The 22,459-nt window shown below is 48.8% G+C and overlaps 6 protein-coding genes across 6 annotated transcripts; 4 read left to right on the forward strand and 2 right to left on the reverse strand.

Moving 5' to 3' along the window:
- Positions 1-627: 627 nt before the first annotated feature.
- Positions 628-2,917, forward strand: FOBCDRAFT_272294 (uncharacterized protein; the record flags this gene model as incomplete). Its single annotated transcript, XM_031179695.3, has 2 exons — positions 628-700; positions 756-2,917. 2 exons carry the CDS (start codon positions 628-630, stop codon positions 2,915-2,917), a joined length of 2,235 nt encoding a protein of 744 aa, XP_031045582.3.
- Positions 2,918-8,709: 5,792 nt separating this feature from the next.
- On the forward strand, positions 8,710-11,236 carry FOBCDRAFT_180324 (uncharacterized protein; the record flags this gene model as incomplete). Its single annotated transcript, XM_054704153.1, has 4 exons — positions 8,710-8,733; positions 8,794-8,951; positions 9,023-9,733; positions 9,787-11,236. 4 exons carry the CDS (start codon positions 8,710-8,712, stop codon positions 11,234-11,236), a joined length of 2,343 nt encoding a protein of 780 aa, XP_054560128.1.
- A 1,215-nt stretch (positions 11,237-12,451) lies between these two features.
- On the reverse strand, positions 12,452-14,764 carry FOBCDRAFT_318011 (Alg9-like mannosyltransferase family-domain-containing protein). The gene is made up of 4 exons (XM_031179689.3): positions 14,557-14,764; positions 14,234-14,492; positions 13,759-14,178; positions 12,452-13,712 (listed from the first exon to the last, which is right to left on the reverse strand). The coding sequence occupies exons 1-4, from the start codon at positions 14,628-14,630 to the stop codon at positions 12,633-12,635; spliced, it is 1,833 nt and encodes a 610-aa protein (XP_031045576.2). The 5' UTR covers positions 14,631-14,764; the 3' UTR covers positions 12,452-12,632.
- Positions 14,765-15,139: 375 nt separating this feature from the next.
- FOBCDRAFT_131486 (Gar1/Naf1 RNA binding region-domain-containing protein) lies at positions 15,140-16,822 on the forward strand (the record flags this gene model as incomplete). The annotated part of the gene is made up of 1 exon (XM_031179688.2): positions 15,140-16,822. The coding sequence occupies one exon, from the start codon at positions 15,140-15,142 to the stop codon at positions 16,820-16,822; it is 1,683 nt and encodes a 560-aa protein (XP_031045575.2).
- Positions 16,823-16,979: 157 nt separating this feature from the next.
- Positions 16,980-18,505, reverse strand: FOBCDRAFT_28019 (uncharacterized protein). The gene is made up of 3 exons (XM_031179687.3): positions 18,242-18,505; positions 17,449-18,189; positions 16,980-17,396 (listed from the first exon to the last, which is right to left on the reverse strand). Exons 1-3 carry the CDS (start codon positions 18,416-18,418, stop codon positions 17,130-17,132), a joined length of 1,185 nt encoding a protein of 394 aa, XP_031045574.1. The 5' UTR covers positions 18,419-18,505; the 3' UTR covers positions 16,980-17,129.
- A 1,278-nt stretch (positions 18,506-19,783) lies between these two features.
- Positions 19,784-22,265, forward strand: FOBCDRAFT_272299 (uncharacterized protein; the record flags this gene model as incomplete). Its single annotated transcript, XM_031179686.2, has 2 exons — positions 19,784-21,816; positions 21,866-22,265. The coding sequence occupies 2 exons, from the start codon at positions 19,784-19,786 to the stop codon at positions 22,263-22,265; spliced, it is 2,433 nt and encodes an 810-aa protein (XP_031045573.2).
- Between the last annotated feature and the right edge of the window lie 194 nt (positions 22,266-22,459).

Consider the following 22,459-nt stretch of genomic DNA (forward strand, 5'->3'; position numbering starts at 1 on the left):
TCCCTCAACCATCAACTCGACGACCACAAGGAACTTACACATCTTATGAGTACAGATAATCAGGCATAAGATACTCAATATGCTTCCAGGTAAGGCCACGGCATAGTTATATCGAAATAGTACCATTGCAGTCTCTAATCTCGACCAGATATATCTTCAAGAGACTCAAATGCTCAACATCCCCGCAGGGATTTTCCCTCAAAGTTCAGCCTCAACATATGGTGCAATCACTTTCATTGTTGACAGAATCATCATATCAGCCTATTTCCCGTATCAAATATATCCTCGGCCAAGCCAGAAATCCCCCTTCGCCATCTCAATACCTCCACCAACTCAATATGCGAAGGGCTTAAGCATCTTTCCAACAACAAACACACATTGAAGGCAAAGAACTGGCGGGAAAAGATCCGAGGCTAAGAATTAAAGGGCAATAACTTTTTATATGGTCCGATTATTGAGGGGAAGTGGACGCCATGGCTCTCAACTCACAACATGATCGCAGAAGGCGGTCTCATTCGCAGGATCAAGTGACATTGTGTCTATAAAGTCTCATGAATCCTGAGAGATCCCTGCTTCTCTATCAGTCTCCTTTGGACCTCTACTACACGGCACAGCTCTTCCGAACCAATGCGTTTCAATATCCTGGTGGGCTTCGGCCTTCTGGCAGCCGAGACTGCCCTTGCAGTCCCCTGCCCACCGGGTAAGTAGCAGAAGAGTCAGGCAAATACAGAGCATCTACTTACAGAACGCCTTAGCAAGCACCGCAACCCTCGATGTGACTACTACTGTTCTGTCAACGATGAATGTCACTGATGCGGCGACGGGCACTATTACAATGACGGACACTGTGCTTGAGACCAATATCGTTAACACAACGGCCGTTGTGACCTCTACAGAGGTGGATCTTGTTGCTGTGACAAGTACTGCAACTGTCAACGCCACAGAGACTGAGTTTGCTACTGTCAACTCAACGGTCATGTTCACTTCTACAGAGACTGATCTGGCCACTGCCACTGCCACCACAACTGCAACTGTCAACTCTACTGCTCTGTTTACCATTACAGAGACAGAGGAGGTGACCAGCACCGAGACTGAAACTGTTAACAACACAGCTCTGTTCACGACCACTGAGATTGATGTCGAGACTAGCACCGAGAGTGCTACAGTCAACTCTACGGTACTATTCACGTCCACAGAGACCGACTTCACCACGTCGACCGACGCAACTACAGCTACAACTGTTGTCTTCGTCACAAACTCAACTACCGTGACCCAGACTTCTACTGTCAATGCTACAGAGACAGCCTTTGAGACTGATACAGTTTTCACCACTGCTACAGTGAACACTACTGCAACTGTCAATACCACGGCTACAACCGTTGAGACCAACACGGCTTTCGTTACTTCTACTGTTGATACCACTGCAACTTTAAACACCACGGCCACGGATTTCGTCACTGCGACCGTCAACACTACAGCCACTGCATTCGAAACTGATACAGCTTTCACTACTGCAACAGTTAATACCACCGAAACAGTCAGAACGACATCGGTAGTGTTTGCAACAGCAACGATTAACTCCACATCTACAGAGTTTGTTACTTCAACTGTCAACACTACTGCCACTGCTTTCGAAACAGATACTGCGTTTACTACAGAAACTGTAAACACTACAGCAACTGCGTTCGAAACCGACACAGCTTTCACTACTGCAACTGTTAATACTACCGCAACAGTGAACACCACAGCTACAGCCTTCCAGACTGACACGGTGACCTCAACTGTCAACAGTACTGCCACAGTCAACACGACAGCAACAGCTTTCGAGACTGACACTGTTTTCACTACTGCAACTGTCAACGCTACCGACACGAGCACCGCCACTGTGACAACAACACAGACTGTCTTTGTAACCGCTACCGAAACTCCCACCGATGTGACATCTACAGAGACCAACACTGAGACTCAGACTGTCGATGCGACTTCTGTAGTGACTGATACTGTTAACTCAACTTCTACAGTAGTTGTTACTGCTACCGTGACATCTACTGTTGATACTCCGGCCTCAAGCGCCAGCGCGACTCCTACGTCCGATCCCGTCGCTTCACCAAGCCCTGTTTCTTCGGACCCGGTCAGTGCTTCCGGAGCCGCATCTACTACAACCGTAGTAGTAGCCACAACGGATACTACGAGTGCTGCTGGCACACCTGTTGCGTCAGTGTCCACATCTTCTGCCGCTGCATCCTCACCACCGGCTTCATCTGCTGACGATGGTTCAGCTCCATCCTCCTTAGCCGCTCCAGCAACCTCCTCTCCAGCTGCTACTTCATCTCCCGCAGCCGTTTCCTCTGACCCTACATCTGAAGCTACTGGAGCCGCTTCTGGGGCTGCTACTACTACAACCACAGTAGTAGCACCCGTGGATACTACGACTGCTGCTAGTGATTTTGTTGCTTCAGACCCTACGTCTTCCCCAGCACCGGCCTCTTCTGATCCTACTTCTGCCGCCACAGGAGCTCCTACTGGAGCTGCCACAACTACAGTCACTACGAGTGCCACAACAACTCCTATTGCTGAAGATCCAACTTCGGCAGTAGGTCCTTCATCTGCCGCGGTCCCTTCTGCAGAAACTACTGAGACTACTACCGCCACTGGAGCTCCTACTGTCGCGACAACAACAGTCACTACAAGTGCTACAGCAACCCCTGTTGCTGAAGACCCAACTTCAGCAGCAGATCCCTCGTCTGCTGCGGTCACTTCTGCAGAGCCTTCTACTGAGCCTACTGCAACTGCTACTGGAGCAGCTACCACTTCAAGTGCGGTCGATGGCGCCCCCGTCGATGACACCCCTACGCCTTCAGCTGATTCTACCGACTCTGCTACTTCGACCGAGGAACCTACTGCCTCCGCCACTTAGAGTATCTAATTAGGCCTACTACTAATGGTATAGAAAAGACTCCATTTATGATTCATGAATGATCTTTCTGAACTGTAACTAGAGATGAGGACATAATCGGACCATGCTTAATTTGTATTTGAAGGCCCGGTATCATAATGGAGGGGTCTGAACGACTCAGGTGTGGCTGATATGGGACAAGCACATTGTGGAGTCATACCGGGAGCTTGATGAATATCGTGTTACTAATAGCTCAGAGTCTTTCCTTAAGAACCGGATCGTTCATAGTTACTTTTGGTTGTCAAGCAATATACAAGTGTTGGGCTCCGTGTTGGGTTGCGTATAACCATTACAAGAGCCAAGTGATCAACATTGTTCCTCAGCATAATCAATTACCCTATTGATTTTACCGAGACATGTTACCAGAAACAAGCATATGATCGTCGATCTGAAATATGAAACATCTGCAGTGATAAACACATCATTTTATCAAAGTGTCATTCATTCAGAATATGGGGTTGTCCTCTCACAAAGCAGATTGTGTAACTCGGCACCTTGGACATGTAGTAAATAGAGTCCCCATCGGCTACCCGACGATTGAAGGAGTAGAGCTAGTTTCTCGAGATCGCCGCTAAGTTGTGAGACGTTATGAAGGCAAGTGGTGGCGAGGGAACAGACAGGGTTTTGATTATACGGCGTTATGCTGGGTGGACCCTGAACTGGAGGAGAGAGATATGCTGTGTCATATAATCTCCGATAAAGGCGTACAGGGAGAACCTCTTGTCCAAAGAATTTTGTTTGCCTTCAGTTCAGGAGTAGAGGATACAGGAGTTGTCTACTCAGGGGTGTACACTAACAAAAACAAACGAAACAATAGACTGCCGGAATACTGATGTTTCAGTTGAAATACAACTCGATATACGAAATCCGTATCATATCGGAGCTGCAACATATGCCGATATAATGCCGTCTGTATGTCTCAGTGTGTAGCTTAAACAACGCCTCATTGTTACCTCTCCGGACGGGGCTTTGACAGTTTTGGGAGACCGGGGAGAAGAGTTATGATCATTGCCAAGATGAGTCTTCCAGACATACGGAAAGATACACAGGTTGCAGCAAGATCATCGCGCTGCATTCTGTTGTGCTTTTGAACTGTCAGGACTGCGGGTGGTTTCCGCTGTCACGGTAGAGATATTTGCAGCAAAGTTCGCATACCACTTAGCTCTGTGGTTTATTCAGTAGATTAGTAGCTTGTAGCAGTTGACTGGACCCATATGTTTATTTCATTTATTAAAACAACTAAAGGTGCTAATATTTGAAATCGGAGGATCTTATATGTCCGATTATCGTCGACCTATCAACAACTTCCTTGGTGATACTACATGAACACACTCCACAACATCCATATCACCAGAGAAACATGCATCAGTTAGCATCTCCCTGCCAACTCTTGCAGTTGTGCCGTGACATCACAACGTAGCATCCCGTCAATGATATGCACGCCAGTCTCCCTGCCACTCAAATCCTCGTGGGGGCACATCTCGTCAGCCTGGAAGGTCTGGTCTCCTTGTTTCCCGCTTAGGATTACTGATATGATGGTCAACAATGTTCGAAAGACGGGAGCGCTCTGGGTCGAGTTGTACAGAGAATCGGGATCGGCGAGAACAAGTTTGCCGTGTCGCGCGCAATCTTGTGTGACATTGTTTGGAGAGATAGACATGGGGTTCATGAAGCAACTGTTGACAGCAAACATTGCATTATCTATGCAGAGACGAGTTCGAGACTTATGACATAGATGGTGGGTGGTAGTCGACCGGTTCATTGAAGAGATGGTGGGTTGTAATCTTTCAGTGATAGCATATAGCTCGATGCTCACTGTTGGTATTGTAAGATTGACCTTGAGATCCGGGGCGGATATTTGTTTGTATCCGCGAGTAGTTCGCGGACATAATATTGAGTTAGGGCCGATTCATGCTTGTTGCCTTCTTTCTCCAGGAGACTAGATCCGTATTGGTTGCAAGGTTGCTGCCAACAATGGGAACTATGTTTGACATCAATATAATTCCCCCAAAACTGACAGGTGGTTAGGCTATAAAAAGCAAAGAAGACCAATAAGGACCATTGGGTTACATTGAAAATCTGAGAGTATAGAACATAAGTAAAAAGTATATATCCACTGGTTGCTTCACACATGACTGACCACCAAAATTGTAGCCGAATGTTACTTTGGGCTTCATGCTTCTCTCAATACAGCGCGTGTCACTCATTATACTTTCCATTCTTGACTAATCTGACTTGAAAAACAAAAGAACCCATCACACAGGGTGTGATTTTTCAGTCAGATTTTCCAAGATAAGGAATAATATGTGTGAGGATTGAGTGGCATGTAATGCTATAGGGCAAAAGCGCAAAAGGCTTATCACCGCCTAGATGTCATTTGGCAATAAAGCGTTTTCAAAGGCAACCGGGATACACGCCACATCAGCTGATATGCGTCAAACAACCTTCGGACTTGGAAGAAAGCGCGAGAGCGCGATACCGAGGCTCATAGTCCGATGAGCGTTGTCTGATATAAACATGCTCAAACCTAGCTAACGATCGTCATGAAAGGAGCTGAGTGTGGTGTCCACGACGAGTGCCCTTGTAGATTATCATTGTCCCAAGGAAAGCTTCCGACGGGTCGAGAATCAACTCCGTTTTAGAAGATGTGTTGCGTTTCGATACCAAGAGTCGTTACCTGCCTAGTCGAGTAATTGTGGAATGATCAAGGCCTCATGTCAGCAATGGCATCGATGCCGTTAGCGTTGATTGATGAGTTCATAGGGCTGAGCGAGTAAGCCGTGATCTGGCCTCGCAGCTTAGAACCTGTTCCTGCTGCTTTCTTATTTGTCGTCGCGTTTCATAGGAGTAAGCATATCTCCGACTGGTTCCAGCCCCAGGTTGTGCCCGGTTAGTTCTTATCCCAACCTGACTAGTTTCCCGTCGGCGTGTTTATACCACTCGGAAACACTTCCAAGGCTGGCAGAGAAAACCCGCATGTTGCGTCAGACCGGCCCGTTCCCGCGTAAGCCTCATCCGTTGTAGCGCGGAGGGTATTTGCTCCGTCAATGTAATGAACGCAATCCGTACCGATGTATCAGGAAGGCCGTGTAAGCCGGCGGCCGGCATTTCGGCATGGCTGGATGTTTGATCCCCACTTATGCTGATTTTTGAACAGGGAGCCTATGGCTTGTGGGAGTAAGACTAATGAAACTGTATTCATCTTCTCCTAGTCCGTATGCTTGTTTCGGTGTTGTGTGTATTCACTTGGTTGTTGTCGTGATGTTGTAAATTGTCAGCCACGACACATTCAATTCCACCAGCTCCCCCTAATGCAGGATCGATCCTTGGTTTCCTGGTGGCGACCCTCAGTACCTGAATCCAATGTATGCTGGCGTGCCCGATAGACTTCGGCCTTATTTCCACGTGGTGGATGTTCCCATTGCGGCAACATTGGAGATATCGGTGACTATCCTCATCAGTTCATTCAATGAGCAGCAGGTCGTATATGAAAAATGAGGACTCATCGCTTCGGCGTTGAACAGACAGTCCTGGAGTGTTTGAAATAGCCCAAATCTGAAGCTTATTTATTAAGCCGGTGCTGGCTAGATTCTGGCGAAATCACTCGAACCGGCTGGCCATCACCGTAGTGTCAGGACCCTGTTTGCCCATAGAAGTTTCGAGAAGTTCAACTATCCTCGTTGGGGATATCAAAAATAGCCTCCTGGTCATTGTCGATGCGAGTTGTAATGGCTGTCGATCAGCATGCAAGGATCCCGCGAGCAGATCCCCATGTGGCACTCCAACACTTCCATTAGGAGGGGAAGAGGGGGCTTTTCTGGTTATCTGACAAAGTTTCCCCTTTGTCTCATTTATGCCTGTCTCGTTTCTTCGTAAGACGGTCTTCGATACGATGCTCACTCAATACGTCTCCCCATGAAACTCCCTAGGTTGAATCTGGTACAGGACGTTGAAAAGAACTGCCATTGAACGAGGTCTTGATCGTTCTGTTACACAGAAATCCTGCGCTCGACTGTATTCTTTCTTTGAAGCGTTCTTGAGTGCCGATACTTTTCTTGTGATAACAGACTGCGGCCATTGTCAGACGCTTGGTTTCACCATCTAAAGCCTTCGGTGAGCAGGCTTTGGTATCTTTGTGCTCATGCTTATCGTTTTTTTGCAGCATGTTCAGTGTTACATCATTCCAACATTCCGCCCCGGTGCGCGGCTCTGTCATACTAAACTGCCTGCACTTCCGACTGGTTCGACCTGAAGAATGTTTCGGAATGACAAACAGCAGCTCAGCCTTGCTGTGCCGCAATGGTCCGTCCAATTGCGATGCTCGTATCGTTCTCACGCAGTTGCAGAAATAGAGTCGTGGCCAAGAATTAGATTAAGCTTTTGAGTGATTCAAGACAGGCCCTTCGACAATGTAACATAGGACATGGGGGAGTTGAGCTACTACGACGATACACAGTGTTCAATGGCCCAGATCTTTGGGTTCTCAAAACTCGAAACCGGAACAAGCATGAGGTGATTGACTGCGTATTCCATTGCTCTCAGGCAATCTCTCCCGCCATTTCTCTGACAGAGAAATGGAGGCGTGTACAGAGTAAACCAGGCGTTGTGATATGCAGGATGCCTGTCAAAGGATCCATTGCGCCATATTTGGCCCTGTAGCAAGTGTGTGAAACATCTGCCGGCAGTGCCATCTTCAGCTTTTCTAGCCCGCCGCGGCAAGGATGCGCACCACAAACTATCATAGGCTGTCGTTTGCTTCGTGTATGCAAAAAGGAGGATCATTGTAAAATCGACAATTGTCAAGTTTCCAATGCGTTGTTCAAGCTTTGTTCATGGAAAATGAAGAAGGACAAAAGTGCCAAAATCAAGAAGCCCGAGTTCGATGTAACGCAAAAGCTTAAGTAATTCTGGGGGCCTGTGTAAGTCGTACCTACCTCAAGGTTGGCATCTGAAAGGAGGGTGCTTGGCCCGCTACTTCCATACACTGAGTTACTATCAATGTTGGAAGGAGTAGCTTTGTTCAGGTACTACCTCAAAAGACGGGTAAGAGGGAAGTACATACCTTACTTTCATCCGGGTAAAGCTGACCGCTGAACTTGGCTCACACATCTTAACCTCCCTCAAAGCGTTGACGATTAAGGACTTCTTCTTTGTAGTCCTTTGTTTCCTTACAAACACGGGCACTCTAATACCCCCCTTTGCTAAGACTCTAGCGCCAATTTTCTGCAAGATATTTCTGTGCTGCCATCAGAGCGGCGCCCCCGAGTCCCGCGGCCACACGCAAGATGTAGCGATACCAATAGCTAGGCAAAGACGTACGGGGTTGCCTACGATATGACGAAGTGTGTAACCTCGAATCCACGACTAAGCTCCCATGGATGTACACGGATTTGTATGCTTGTACCGATGGAGCTGACGGTATCGCGGCCTTGATCATCATTATGCCAGCGAGCAAGCCACTGTCTGGCCGTTTCTGGCCGTGGGGGAGACAAGACCTCCACAACTTTCTCGAGGTTAACCCTTCCTTTGAACCTTTCGCTGACTTGTTTCTTAAGATAATTTCTCACGTAATGATATCGATTGTCGTACCGCGATTCTTGTCCTCCTAACGAGCCTGCTCCCCCTCTTTCAGACCTGCCCAATGACTGAATGCATCCAGTACTTGGCCACTCATCTATATCCTTGTAACTTTTATTGAAAACTGATGAAATCCCGGAGTCTTTGACTCTTTTCAATCTGCAACCAAGAACAAAATGTGGAATAACCAGAGCAAAGAGGTTTGTTTAAAAACATTAACGAACTTGCTGAGAGGCATTGACTGACGAGAACGGAAACAGCCGCAAATGTGGTCTACACACGACTTAGCTTGTGCACACTGCCGAGCACGGAAGATTAGATGTGGAAGAGAACGGCCGCAATGTGAAAGTTGCAAGCGAGACGGTGTTGAGTGTCGATACTCGTCTCCCGGCAAGCGCGTCAATCATGTTAAACTCTTGTGAGTCTGGAAGCGCAATTTGTTCCCCCACGACTGGTGCACAAAAGCTTACAAAACTGTTTGTGTTTCAGATGTCAAAACTTCGAGACGCTCGAAGGCCAACTGCACAGCATCCAAAATGATCTCTCAGACCTGACATCACTTGTCAAAGGTGGGAGTAGTGTAAGATCTTTATCCCTTCCTGCTGAGGAATGGATCCCCGAGAACCATTCTGGGACGGATTCGACGTCAACCCCTCACATAAACCGTCATATTGTCAGAAATACATCACAATCACTTGATCGTTATCATGGACCATGCTCTCTTTATGCCCTTTGCAAGGAATTTAGCGACGGCCCATCATTTTGTGTCTCGGAGAACAATGGCTCTGGACAAAATGCTGTCTCTGAGCATATGATGCAGGAGATGCTCAATGAGGCAAGCAGCGAGCCTCACTTAGATATGCTGTCTCATCCTGTCGGTATATGTCTCCCCCCTCGACAATTTCTCAACCTTGTCATCGGTCCCTTCTTCAAGAACGTCGATTATGCAACTGATGTCTTTGTTCGATCTAATTTCCAACCCCACGTCGACCGAATCTATTCACAACCTATTGGGCCTGCAGATGAAGGTTGGGCTGTCTGTTTCAATGTAATTGTTCTTCTTGGTATCAAGAAAGAGCCCACGATTCAGGGCAACAGCCACTTTGTCCAAACACTCCTACAGACATTGAAAATGGCTGTTAATAACCCTCGAGTATTCTTAACACCAAGGCTCGTTAATGTCCAGGCACTTGCTCTTTGGTAAGATACATCTTGGCTCTTATTGTGAAACCGAACTAACTGTTACGGCAGAGTTACGTGGCCGAGCAGTACAGCACGACTTCGCTTGCGGAACTCGTCTTCGCCCAAGCCTGTCTGCTGGCTCGTACCATGGGCCTTCATCAAATCAATGCATCTTCCGATGACCTTCCACCCGAAGACATATTGGAACGACACAAGGTTTTTAGATCTTTATATATCAGAGATAAGAATATTGCAATTTTCCGTGGATCTACAGCCTGGCTACCAGGCTATGATTCCGGCATCCCCCCTTCCTTTGACGAAGCCGAAACAGGAACACCCGATTTATTAGCCCGCCTAGAGCTTGCGAAGCTTCAAGATGAAGTTTACCAGGCCTTCCATGCGGCCGGTGCACCCAACTTACATCCTTCGAGATATTACCAGGTACTGGCACAGTTACAACAAAGATTGGAACAGTGGTCTTCGACTCATAGCATCATGCAGAAGGCTTTGACGTCCACTGAAACGTTCTCTCTCATGTTATCTTTCTTCGCAACAAGGATTTGCTTAAGCAAAGATAATGATGACATGAGATCCACCCAGCCTTTCAAGGATGCTAAAGCATGCTGTCTTGTCTTCTTACTGGCCACAGCTGCAAAGCCAGATCTACGCCTTTCTGAGACTTTGAAAGAGGTACTAGGCCAACACAAATCTCTCGACCAACCTAGCCCAAGAAAGACGAAAAGGAGTTCTCGAACTCAACCCGCTGTAACTGAAAGTGATGATTCTGCGACGTCAGCCCTTCCTCGGTTGGCTGCAACTTTCCCACTAGCGGCTGCTTTCATAGTTGCTAAAGATACCTTGTTGCAGCCAATAGGAGAAGTGGATGGCACCCCCAGTCGGCCAGAAGAGGAAATAACAATTTTGGAAGCTCTTCGGGATCGATTTGCAAAGGCTGCCGAGCAAGCCCATATTGACAACCTCGCATTAAGTTTCAGTAGGATCCTGGGTCTTTTGGTTAGAGTTGTGCGCCAGAAACGATCGCCTGAAGCAAACAGCACCCCTTCTTTAGCCTGCAACGAGCCGTCAAGTCTGCATTCAACAAGATCATCCAGCTCTTTACAGGAAAGTGTGGTGAGCTCTTTCAGAGACACACCACCAGGTCCCGAGAACTTTTCAACAGTTAGTTCTATTAATGAAGCCGTCTCAAATTCTTCCCTTCTCTTACCGTTCACTCAGCCACTGGAGGACTCGGCCAGCGGCTCACCGTGGTTTGCCAACGTGGGTCAAAGCATCGGACTAAACAGCACCCCAGTCTCAATGTCCTGGCCTGTTCAACATAAGCGACAGTCTGAGGAAGCGGAGCACCTCACCAAGAAACCAAGAATGTCCTGCCAAGAGGAATACTTGGATATTCCTGCAGTGTATCTTGATCATGGTTCACGAACTGAAGATGACTCTTTATTTACGTTCGACTTTCTAAACACAGGAGCGGATATTTCTGTTTTCGATATGGAAGACTAGCAACTTACTCAATCTGTGTTTCTATTTACGAGAATTATTGGTTTTTCTGATGTTGTAGGGCAATATATCGGACTTCACTCTCCTTCCCCGGGTTCTCGAACTGGGTTTTAGTGGAATATATATGAAACAGGCATACAATACACTGCTAGGAGTGACAGTCGGTGCTGATTTGATAGCGATTATAAATCAGTGATATATCTATATCAAACTTCTTACTTCAGCGAGATCACTCGGTTGCTTCAGTATGTAGCATGCTCGCTTGAGTATTGGAGGCTACCTACTTTAGGCTCTCCTGGCGATGGATATTCTGATACGAATGCGCTATATCTGGCATTCCCCACAAACGACAAGCACACCATTTGCATATGCACACTGTTGTACGCTGTTTTCATTACGTTAAATCCTAACACAAGCTAAAATCGATGTATGATATCACCATAATCAAAGTACCGTTTCGCCTTGGCTGTAGCACTTCGACCGGCCTCCACAGCATCGAAGGTTTTCAATCTTGTTTTCTTGAATCTAACTCAATTTACTTAAATGTGCCGCTGAGATCATGATCCAAGTGCGGGTTGCTCATCTGACTTCACACGGCAGACGGCGAGAATAGTCTTGGATATCGTCAATCCCGCAGCAGCTGTGCGACTCTTGTTCGGCATCGGATTCTTTGGGTGCTTTGTGCCAAGACTGTCTGCATTTTTACTTGCTTGTCAGTTTCCTTATTGTGAAGGCTGCAGCTGTGAAGTGCTTGCACCAAGGACACGACTGGTCGCCATACGAAACAATATACGAGATATTGCCGTCTGAGGAGGTTGCTCCAAAGCGGGTTTGAGGCACTGAGTTGATGCCAAGATTATTGCTCAGGCAGGAGGCGTTTCCGAACTTGAGACCGTGGAGGGTTGATCGTATTAACCAGACACCCAGCTCAGTACCAGGATTTCCTTCGCAAGTACTCGATTCTATACTCATAAACCGGTCAACGGCTGTTGATCTCAGAGCGCCAAAATAAGAAAAACGTTGCTCATTATGAGCAACTGACTACAACCAACAAAACGGTACCTGAGGCTCTTCGGAAAGGTACATGCCTTTCGTGGTACCAAACGCTCTTGCAAAGTAGGGCTCTGCCGTTATGCGTAACCATGACTCTCTGAGAACAGCCTGGATGTGTTGAAATCAAGGATTTCGAGGCCCTCACTCGCCTTATTTGTTTGGAAAAGAGTATCACAGCAGGCGGTAGGAATAAGACCTGAGGCGATGTGACGCACACTGCATGCATGAGCATTACTGTTTGAGTACTATCCAATTTTATTGGACCTGGTCTATCTATCTGGCAGATGAGTACTTTCTATCTTTTTGCTATCAACGCAGTCGCTCGCTCGCAAAATATTGAAGCTTTCTATTTGGCGGTAGCAGGCTCAGCAGCCTTCTTTCGCTGCAACAAACAGTGCCTGCCCCATTTTCTCTTGAACTTGTCCGGGATGAATGACGCATCCGGAACCCAAAGGGTCCTTGCGAGCATGTGTGTCTTGGCAGCGTCAAGGAAAGGCTCGCACTTGACAATTTCCCAGTTCTTCTCGTCTGCAATGTAGTCGGGTTCATTTGGCGGCAGAGGGTCGTTTCTCTCTGGGAATTGAGTGTCGACCAAGAATGCGCACGCGGGGAGCTCAGTGTACTTGCCCAAGTCCTCCTCGTTGTGGTCATTCATACCCGCCGCAGGGAGCCAAGTGCCGCTCCAAAAGCCGAAGCCAGTCTCGGCTTCAGCGAATTCACCAGGCAGAAGACCTCTAAACTCGGAGCGGACAAACTTGGCATGCATATCCCGAGGCAGAAAGTAAGATGAGGGGAAACGATACCACTCTTTTCCGAAGCAGACGGTATCCTCCTCACGACCAATGGGCTCTTTGCCGTCTGTGCCCTCCCAAAGGGGAGAATAAATCTTCATAGGTCCGGAGTAAGCGGACCAGATACCGTAGACTCGGAAAATGGCGACATCGATAGACAGAATCATAGTGAGAGTGACAACCAGGAGCTTCAGCTTGGCAGGAATCTTTCCAACAAGCGTCTTAGGATCAGAGTTGCCTAAAGCAGTCAAAATCATGTGAAGAGAAATGGCTGCGTTGAGCGCAAGGAAAGGATAGGCCGGATACATGAACCTTTCCTCCTTGTGAGGCTGTGCGCTGAAGATAGCCAGCCACATGTAGAAGGGGGAGAGAAACACAACGGTTCTCAACCCCGTTTGAAACCCTTGGCCAGATGGTGAAATGATCTTCTGGAGTATGAAGAGAGGCAGAGCAGCAAGAGCCAGAACAAACCAGAGATTGAAGTTCAACGCCAGATTTTTGAAGTAGAATGTCCAAGGTTCTGTTCCATATAGCTCTGGGCCATGGTTTGATGAGAAGATGTTATACTTGACAATGTTCCATGTCACAGAAACTGGCTTCTTATAGAAGAAGAGGTTGACAAAGTAGTCACCGGCCTAGATATGTTAGATCGGCCATGAAGTAGAGAAACACGAGACTTACAAGAAGCAAGATTGCAGAAACTACACCGCGGCCAATGCGAACAAATGCTTCCCACAACGCTGTCTTGTCACCAAATACAAGCAGGATGAGCTCTTCGAGCATGAACGGCGCGCAAAGCGCAGCAGCAAAGGGCCATCCTAGAATTCCAGCAGCAGCAAACCAAAACATGCCCTGAGAAGTCTTGAGACCACCTCGCCAATTCATAAAAGCTGCAGCTCCGACTGTGACCAGGTACATTGCAAAGCTCGATGGAAGGTAGGCAGTGCTTGCATGGAAGTTTCCGGGGCTAGCAACAGTTGCGATGAGGAAGAAAAGGCCGATACGGCTGTTGAGTGTGGTGCTGGTGACCATGAAAAGGATCGTCTGAGTGATGGCGCACACAAAAGCTAGCCCAAACCGCACAAAGTAGAATTCGGCAACCTTAACATCCAGCGTCAATGGACCTCTTTTGTATATTTCATCGTACGCAACTCACCTTGTTCGAGTGAGGAAATATTCGGCGCACATTTCCGATAATAGCGTGGAAGACGATGTAGAGCCAACTGCGGATAGCATAGTCTGGAGAATATTCCCACGTCTGAAGACCATAGCCATGAGACAAGTAGTGAGTCGGCTCCCAGTAATTGAACGTCTCATCGCAATCTTGAATCGGAGCGAACCAGGCGGATACGAGAGCGGCACCGAAGAACCAGTAGAAGGCGGAAATCGGTTGCATAGAATATGCGCTTGGAGCTCTAAATTGAGAAAGGCATGGTCAGTAGAGCTCTCGAAGTGGGATGAAATAGGTATTCTACATACTTTTTCTTGGCATGACTAGCAGTTGGATGCACAAACTGCCGCTGTTGCGACTGTTGAGCTGTACCTGGAGCCATCGTTGCTGTCGATTTCGATTTCGACGTGAGTTGATGATGGTTTACAAGGAAAGGAATGTTGTCGTCATGTCATAGTGAGTGGGTAGAGAAGATGTGGGTGGGTATGGAATTTGGAGCTTCCTTCAACAGTTGGGGAAGGAGCCCTGCTACAGCACTAACCACTAACACTAGCACTAACATTTACAGCAGGAGGTGCCTTTAAGGCTTTACCGAGGCGCGTGGCTCACCGACGGTGAAGCATGTGTTGTGGGGTACTAGCGCCGGGAGACAGGTCCCACTTTATTGTTCACCTTGATTTTTTCTTGCTAGCGCTAGTAAGGAAGGGTCTTTACCCATGAGGAAGAGGCGCTCTGAAACTTTCTGCTTTTCTTCATCTTAACTTTTGCGCCTGTCGCATTCAAATCTGTCTTTTGGTTTTTACCATCTCATCTGTTTCCAATGAGTCAAGAGTAATCTTCCATCTATCGTTTTATTCAAGACAGTATATAATACAACGCCCGCAATACAACATGTCCGGTTTTCAAATCCCCGGCCTCGGACAGGCCAAACCCAACGAGACTCTTCCGCCCATGCCCGCCGACGTTCTTGCTGCTGCCGCAAGCGTTCAAGATACCGAGATCACAGATGCTGCTCCCAATAACCCCAAAGACCAGCCTTCAGCATCTGCTGCTACCGAGGCCAAGCCCTCTGAGGCTGAGCCCACATCAGTCGCAGATTCAGATGCCATGGCAGTCGATCAACCCGAAAGCCCTCCTTCTCTCACAGGTGCCCTCGAGGCCGCCATCGGCGGTCTAAACCCAACTCCTGCTTCTCAGCCAGCTCCTACAGAGAATACCGAGACCGTACCACTTCAGAACGACCAAGGCGATAACCCCGAATGGGAAGTCGACTCTTCACCATACGAATCATCCTCAGAATCAAGCAGCTCTGATTCCTCCGACGAAGACTCCGACGACAACGAAGGTTACGAACTTTTGGGCGTGGAAGAGACCGCACGCCTGCTCATGCAGGCTGAAGGAGGATCTGATGATGAGGGCGATCGAGGAGCTACTGGTTCAAGAACCACCCAGGTCCGAACAAAGAATGAGATTCCTGAAGAAGTAATTCCCAAGCCTGATGTTACAATTACACCTGAGATGAAGATTGAAGAGCTGGGAGCTATCGAGCACATTGTGGAGAACATGATGTTGATCAAGGCATTCACGCCTGGCGAGTACCAAGTTCTTGATTCCGGATCCGTGCTCTGCACAGCTGAGCGAGTCGTCATCGGTGCGATTGCAGATACGATCGGAAAGGTTCTGCAGCCCATGTATACTGTGCGCTTCACATCAGACCAGGATATCAGAGATTTAGGACTCGAGGTCGGCCAAACAGTGTTCTACCCTACCGACCACGCCGCGTATGTCTTTACCGAGCCATTGAAGAACATGAAGGGCTCAGACGCCAGTAACCTTCATGACGAAGAAGTCGGCGATGATGAGATGGAGTTCTCAGACGATGAAAAGGAGGCCGAGTATAAGCGAGCGATCAAGCAGAAGAAGAAGGATAAGTGGAAGAAGGACCCCGCCAGGGGAGGCAAGGAGCCTCATCCTCTGCGACAAGAGTCGCGACCGGACGGAGGTCTTAACTACGACGATGACGATGACGGCCCCTACAAGCCTCTAGCACGACCACCTGGCTATGGTTCCGGCCCCTCTACAACAGAGACATACGAGCCTCCATCGAGCAGAAACTTTCACCAGCGAGGAGGACGCCGTGGCGATTCTCGAGGGCGTGGAGCTCGTGGACGAGGTTCTGGACGTGGTGGAAGAGGAGGTTTCAACCAGCCTAGAGACGGCTACTCGCTACCTCCTCAGGCAGCTCCTCAGCATGCCCAACAAGCTGTTCCTCCATCCCCATGGGCCGGTGCTCAACCTCCCGCTCAAGGCGCAGCACCAGCGATGCCCAACTTTGGCTTCCAAATTCCTGGTTGGCCTCAACCACCTGCTCAGGGCAATGCTGCAGCTGTTCCACCACCACCTCCTGGGTGGCCAGCTGCACAAGGTCAACAACAGGCTGCGAACGGTGGATCTTTCGTCAACCCGGCATTCTTCGCTGCGTTGATGTCGAGTATGCAAGCGCAGCAGAATGGCCAGTCGCCCTGGGGACAGCAGCAGCAGCCTCCTAATAATGGAAATGGTCAGGGCCAGTAGACAATATGTAAACAATGGGTGTTCGTAGGTCATCAGTGGCGCTCAAGGTTTTTCTTTATAGGGGTATAGACAAAAGGGTAAATCAACTTATATGTAAGAAATTCATGATATAATTCTAGTCTTCCGGGTTTCACGGTGAGTACTTTGCAGGTGCACATTTTAGGGACTTTCAAACAGATGGTCTTATTCAACGCTAACTATGCGTGTATCCTCGTATGTAATCCGTTGCTCATAATAACTGAATCGAGGCGGCCCATCCAAAAAGGAGACTGCTGCTCTCTAAACACAATTCCACAATATCTGTCGTTTACAGGTCACTCCACTTCTCCTCGGTCTTGTCAGAGAAGTCGTAGAAACCAAGCTCGTAAACAAGACCAAGGGTCATGCGAGCATGCTCGAGCATGTGGTCGAAAGACAGATACTTAATGCTATCATCGGTACCGTGGATATGAGGATCAGAGTACTCGAAGGCGGACTCAATAACAAAGGCTGAGGGGTAGCCGGCCTTGGAAGCAGAAGCGTGGTCGGAGCAGGCATAACCGCACTTGGTCTCGACCCAAGGAATGCTGCAGTACTGGAAATAAGAGTTAGCATAAGAACATACAAAGGAATCTAGACAAACATACCTCCTCAACGACGGTCTTGATAAACTTAGTCAGGCCGGGGTCGACAAAGTCAGTAATGACACCAACGCTCTCGGGCTGACCGGCATCGAGAGTCTTCTGGACATAGCCAGTCATGTCCTGCTGAAGCATAGCCTTGACATCGCGGCCATTCTCCTCGTACGACTTGAAGATAGCCTGGCTTCCGAGCAAACCACCCTCCTCAGCTGAGTACCAGTGGAACTCGATGGTGTTGGGAGCCTTGCCCTTAACAACGTCCTTGGAGTTGAGAAGAGCGCGGAACACCTCCATGATAGTGACTGTACCACTGCCATCGTCATCAGCGCCTGGAGCGGCGAGGATGGAAGGAAGGAAGAGGTTGATGGAATCCTGGTGGGCGCCGATCACGACAGTGCTGTTAGACTGGCCAGGGATGGTCGCAATGACGGAGTGTTGCTTCCATGTGTGAGGGAAGCTCTCGGCGAAAACGGTATCCTCAGCACCGGCGTCCTTGATGATCTGGTTGACCTTCTCAAGAACCCAGTCGGAGGACTGAAGGCCGTAGTCGGACTTGAAGTATCGGGTGTGGAAGCTGGTCAACTTCTCGAGGTTGGCCTGCATGTTCTTCTTCTCGAGGTTCTTGGAGAGCTTCTTGACATCGTCCTGGTTCACGCACTTCTTAGGGAAAGTGACCGTGCTCTCAGCGTTGATGCGCTTGGAGCCGAGCGAAGGTGTGTCGGTGATGTCCATAAAGTTTTGGCCGTTCTACAGAGTGTTAGTGAACCATTCAGAGCTGGGAGTTTAATGTGACACTTACACGGCGCATCTCCCACTTCTCCTCCTCAGTCACCCATTGCGTCTTGCCGGGGGCGGTTTCGACCAGGAACAGCTCGTCTGGCTGGAGAATGACGTTGTCGGCCTCGGCAGTTTCGATGAAGCGAGCGGAGACAGCAGGCAGACAAGCCGCCAGAAGAGAAGCCTGCGAGAACTTCATTGTATCTGTAAATGCGATAATTGAAACGATGAATGGCAAGAAGATGATGTTTAGAAGAGGTTATGAAGAAGACGAAGACGCGCGGAACTGCCTGGAGAGATAAGATCCGAGGCAGGTACCATGACGATCACGTAAGGTAGATACTTGCCGTTTTAGGCGATAGCGGTCATGGCTTGGTCGTGTGATTGCCCCGGAAGGTGCGGTGTGGAGACCCGGTTGCCATGAGGGAGGGGCTACCCCAACTGTACCTGCTTCCTGTCAGACGATATGCATCCAAACCAAGATATGAGTATGCTTCCCTAACTGATAACTTCTCTCATATATAAGGTATCAATCTTTACTTATCATTGCGAGATATTCAATTCTCTGAGTAGGCTAGTACCTGAAGCCTGTGTAGAGGTCCTTATGCTACTTCCATTTATACACTTTCGTTTGTCCAGGTACATCACTGTTAGCTTTAACGGCTGCAGCATATCATGAGAGCTTCTACGGTAGCTTCGCCCGTAATGATGAACTCAAAACCAAGACATGTTTTTCGGCAATTTCTAGCCTTCGGTAGTTTATCGACCCTACAGCTATCAGATACCGTGATCTGTCTAAGCAAGAAAACGTAAAATCAAGTCCAGAGCCTCATTGAGTCACCTGGGTGAACCGGCCATCATGACTAATGAGTCTCAGACAAGAGGTGCAACCATAGAATAAGCATGGGTAACAAAAGCGACATCACGTTCCATGAGTCAAACAAGGCAAACGGTAATTTGCTCACGACAACCAAAGGGGCTTGCTTGTCTCTCATTCGCTGCCGGCTTTGTCGAGATTCGTAGCCGGGCCGGCCTCTGGCTATATCCTGCCACTCATAATAGTTTCACATAAAGAGAAAAATAACATTTACATTTCATAAAGATATTGGAGTCTTGTGAACATTCCAGTGAATAGGATATATTTCGTACTTGCTACTGGCTCGAATTGGGACTGCTTGGAGTCTCTTTGTTAGTTTCGGAGATAAAGAGACTCAACGTCTTTGTTGGGCAAATATTTGTTCATCAGAGAACATGAAATATCTTCAAACAACCATAGTATCTTTACACAAAGCATCTGCTTTGTCTTTGATGTCTGTAGTGTTCATACAATAAATAGTCTTTGTCTATTAGGACATGACCTTCATAAAGCAATAGATCATCGTTCACAACAACATACCATTGCATTCATAGTCACCATGATGAGGAAAACATATAACAGACGCTGTGTCTTCTCAGTTCCAAACATGTCCAACCATTTAGTATCACAACATATTACATTTCTAGCAAGGCAGAGCTTTGTTGAACATCCCATCCATTATCGAAACCATTCACAACTATAATCATAATGCCGAACAAGAAATCCAACGCGAACCACGACCCCAAGAGGAAGGGCAGAGCCAAGGCTGCTCCTAGACCCCGAAATCCCAGGCCCGCTCCTGAACCAACGGCTATGCGACTAACACGAGCACGCTCCCGGCTTAACAATGCTCCTCCTCTGATGGCGAGCCTTGAATCTGACAGAGATTGCCAAAGACGTGCCCTCGTTGCAGACCCTGAGCCCTTGCCATTCAAGGATGTTGTTCAGAGGCTCGGCGGCACTGCTAATATGGCTACCAGAGAAAAGAAAAGAATCACGCTCAAATTAAATCACGCTGCACGCGCTTCGGCTGCTGGTCCTTCAAACCAGGGTCAGCCCTCAGGTTCGAACACAGCAGCAGCATCATCGAGCTCATCTTCTTCTGCTGCGCCTTCTGCAGCTGGAATGGCCAAACTCACTCCCTCCCCAAGCCCAAGCATATCCTCAAGTTCAAGTTCTAGTTCAAGCTCAGGGCGTTCATCCCCTTCTGACCAGAGCGAGTATGCAGCTCCAGGAAGGAGGATAATCAAGATCAAAGCCCATCGCCGTGCAGCTTCTTCAGAAGCTAATCCTTCAGACCAAAATCATTCTGCAAAATCGAGCTCTGGACAAACATCTTCGCCATCTGCAGCGGGCCCTTCTAGTCAGGACCGCCATCTCAGCGCAAGCCCTAGCTCCAGCTCGGAGCTTTCATCCCCACCGTCTCCATCCCCTTCTCCCCCGGTAGCCGGTCCTTCTGATCAGGATCCACACTCCAGCTCAAGCTCGAGTTCAGGGCCCTCATCACCATCTTCTTCGCCTTCAGTGGAAGCTCAAGCGTCTGGATCCCCAATACCTTTAGCGGCTGGGCCATCCAATGGCATTCCATCCTCGAGCACTGGCTCAGGCTCAAAGTCAGATTCAGAAATCTCTTCGCCGAATTCACCTACTCGAACTTCTCCGCCTCCAAACCGCCCAAGTCCTGATACGATAAAGATAGACGTACTTATCGCTATGGGTCATGAACAGCCGAGTAGCGACGAGTATGAGAGCGATGGCGACGGTTGTTCTGGTGATACCCCAAGTGATGGATCTGAGGATGAGTCAAGTGGGAGCGGAGCTAGCAGTGGCTATGAAGCCTCTGAGGAAACCTCCAATAACACAGAATTTACCGGCTCTGAAAGTTCATCAGATTCGGAGGGAGACGATGGGAACGATGATGATGATGCGTCAGGAGGGCCATGCTCTAGGCCTTCTGGCTCTTCTGGCCCCTTTGATCCTCCTGGGTCCCCGGGTGTTCTGATTGCTGCTGGTTCTTCTTCCGACCAGGAGTATCCAAGCGGGTATGAGGCCGACGATGAGCACAATTCAAGGCAAGCCGCCCCCCAAACTGCGCCTCTCAACGGCCCGGCCGCTGACGGTTCCACCATTGTACGCGATAATACAGGCGCCTGGGCAATGGTGAGTAACATGTCCGGGGCCAGGAACCGTTCTACATGGTTCGCTGGATTTTCCTCGCCCAGGCTCGATGGCCGTTCTGGACGACCAGGGCGTCCTGCAGAAATAAAGGTTCCGTTCATCGACTATAGCGGATATGATGCTCAAATCGGTCGCGGGGAGGACGACAGCCCAGACTGCGCTCAGTTTATCGGACCACTGAGAAGCTCATTCCCAGCCTCTGTTCAGTCTATCGGACGATTGGACACTCCTCCCGCCTGCTCAGGAGGTGTCGTGGGAGGGCGCAAGCGATCTTGTGGCGACGATGAGGATGCTTCCGCAGCAGGAATAAAAAGGGGACGCTCTTCGTCACCGCGGATGGTTGTGGAAACTTCGACAACCACAATCACGACCACACGCTCTTCCGCTGTAGAAACCCAGGCCTCCGAGCCTCAACAACCTGTGACCCTGACCTCTGATGCCCCTGTTTCCGATGAGCCTAGTCCTGTGAGCAACGAGCCAGTCGCATACGCGAAGATGGCCACTCCTGTGGATGACCCATCCTCAGGTGAAATCAGCCCGCTGGTCTGGCCATATTTCGATCCGTGAGTCCAGACATCCATTCATTCTCAGGACGCGAACTAACAGTTCCAGTGAAATCCCAGGTATGCACAGCTCCGGACTGAGAGCTCGTCGCCATTATGACTGGTACGAGCAGTTTCATTCTGTAGGATATGAGTGCTACGAGGTTCATCCCTGTTTTCACAACCCGGGGAGAGGATGCCACCAGTGTCATAGTGAATGGCACAAAGACTGGGCTCGGTTCTTCAAGGCTGAGAATCTTCTGCAAGAAGCAGCTGCAGACCCTGAGAAATATCTGCGAGAGACGGGACTGGATATGCGCGAGGACTTTATGGGAGCCTTGTTGCAGGGCGCAAGTTGGGAGGTGCTGGCACCTCATCTTCAGCCTCCCGCCGGCGGGAGGGTTCGAATTCATCCTGCACGACTTGCTAAGCATAGGCTGGCCCTTGCTCAGGCGGCAGTGCAGGTATGAGTTGATAGCGATGTTTGGCATTTCGTGGAGTTTAAAATAATGAGCTATGTTTTAATTTAGACGTTAGACAGGTACCTTGGGAAGGTTGGTATAGAATAATAATCGACTTACAAGTCGTTCTCCTTTAGTTGCGCCATGTATACTTCACCCCTTTTCGTGAATTCGTAATTCTTCGCTCATAGCCTAGATGGAGG

Source organism: Fusarium oxysporum, chromosome IV, assembly GCF_013085055.1.
Source record: "Fusarium oxysporum Fo47 chromosome IV, complete sequence".
Lineage (NCBI taxonomy): Eukaryota > Fungi > Ascomycota > Sordariomycetes > Hypocreales > Nectriaceae > Fusarium > Fusarium oxysporum.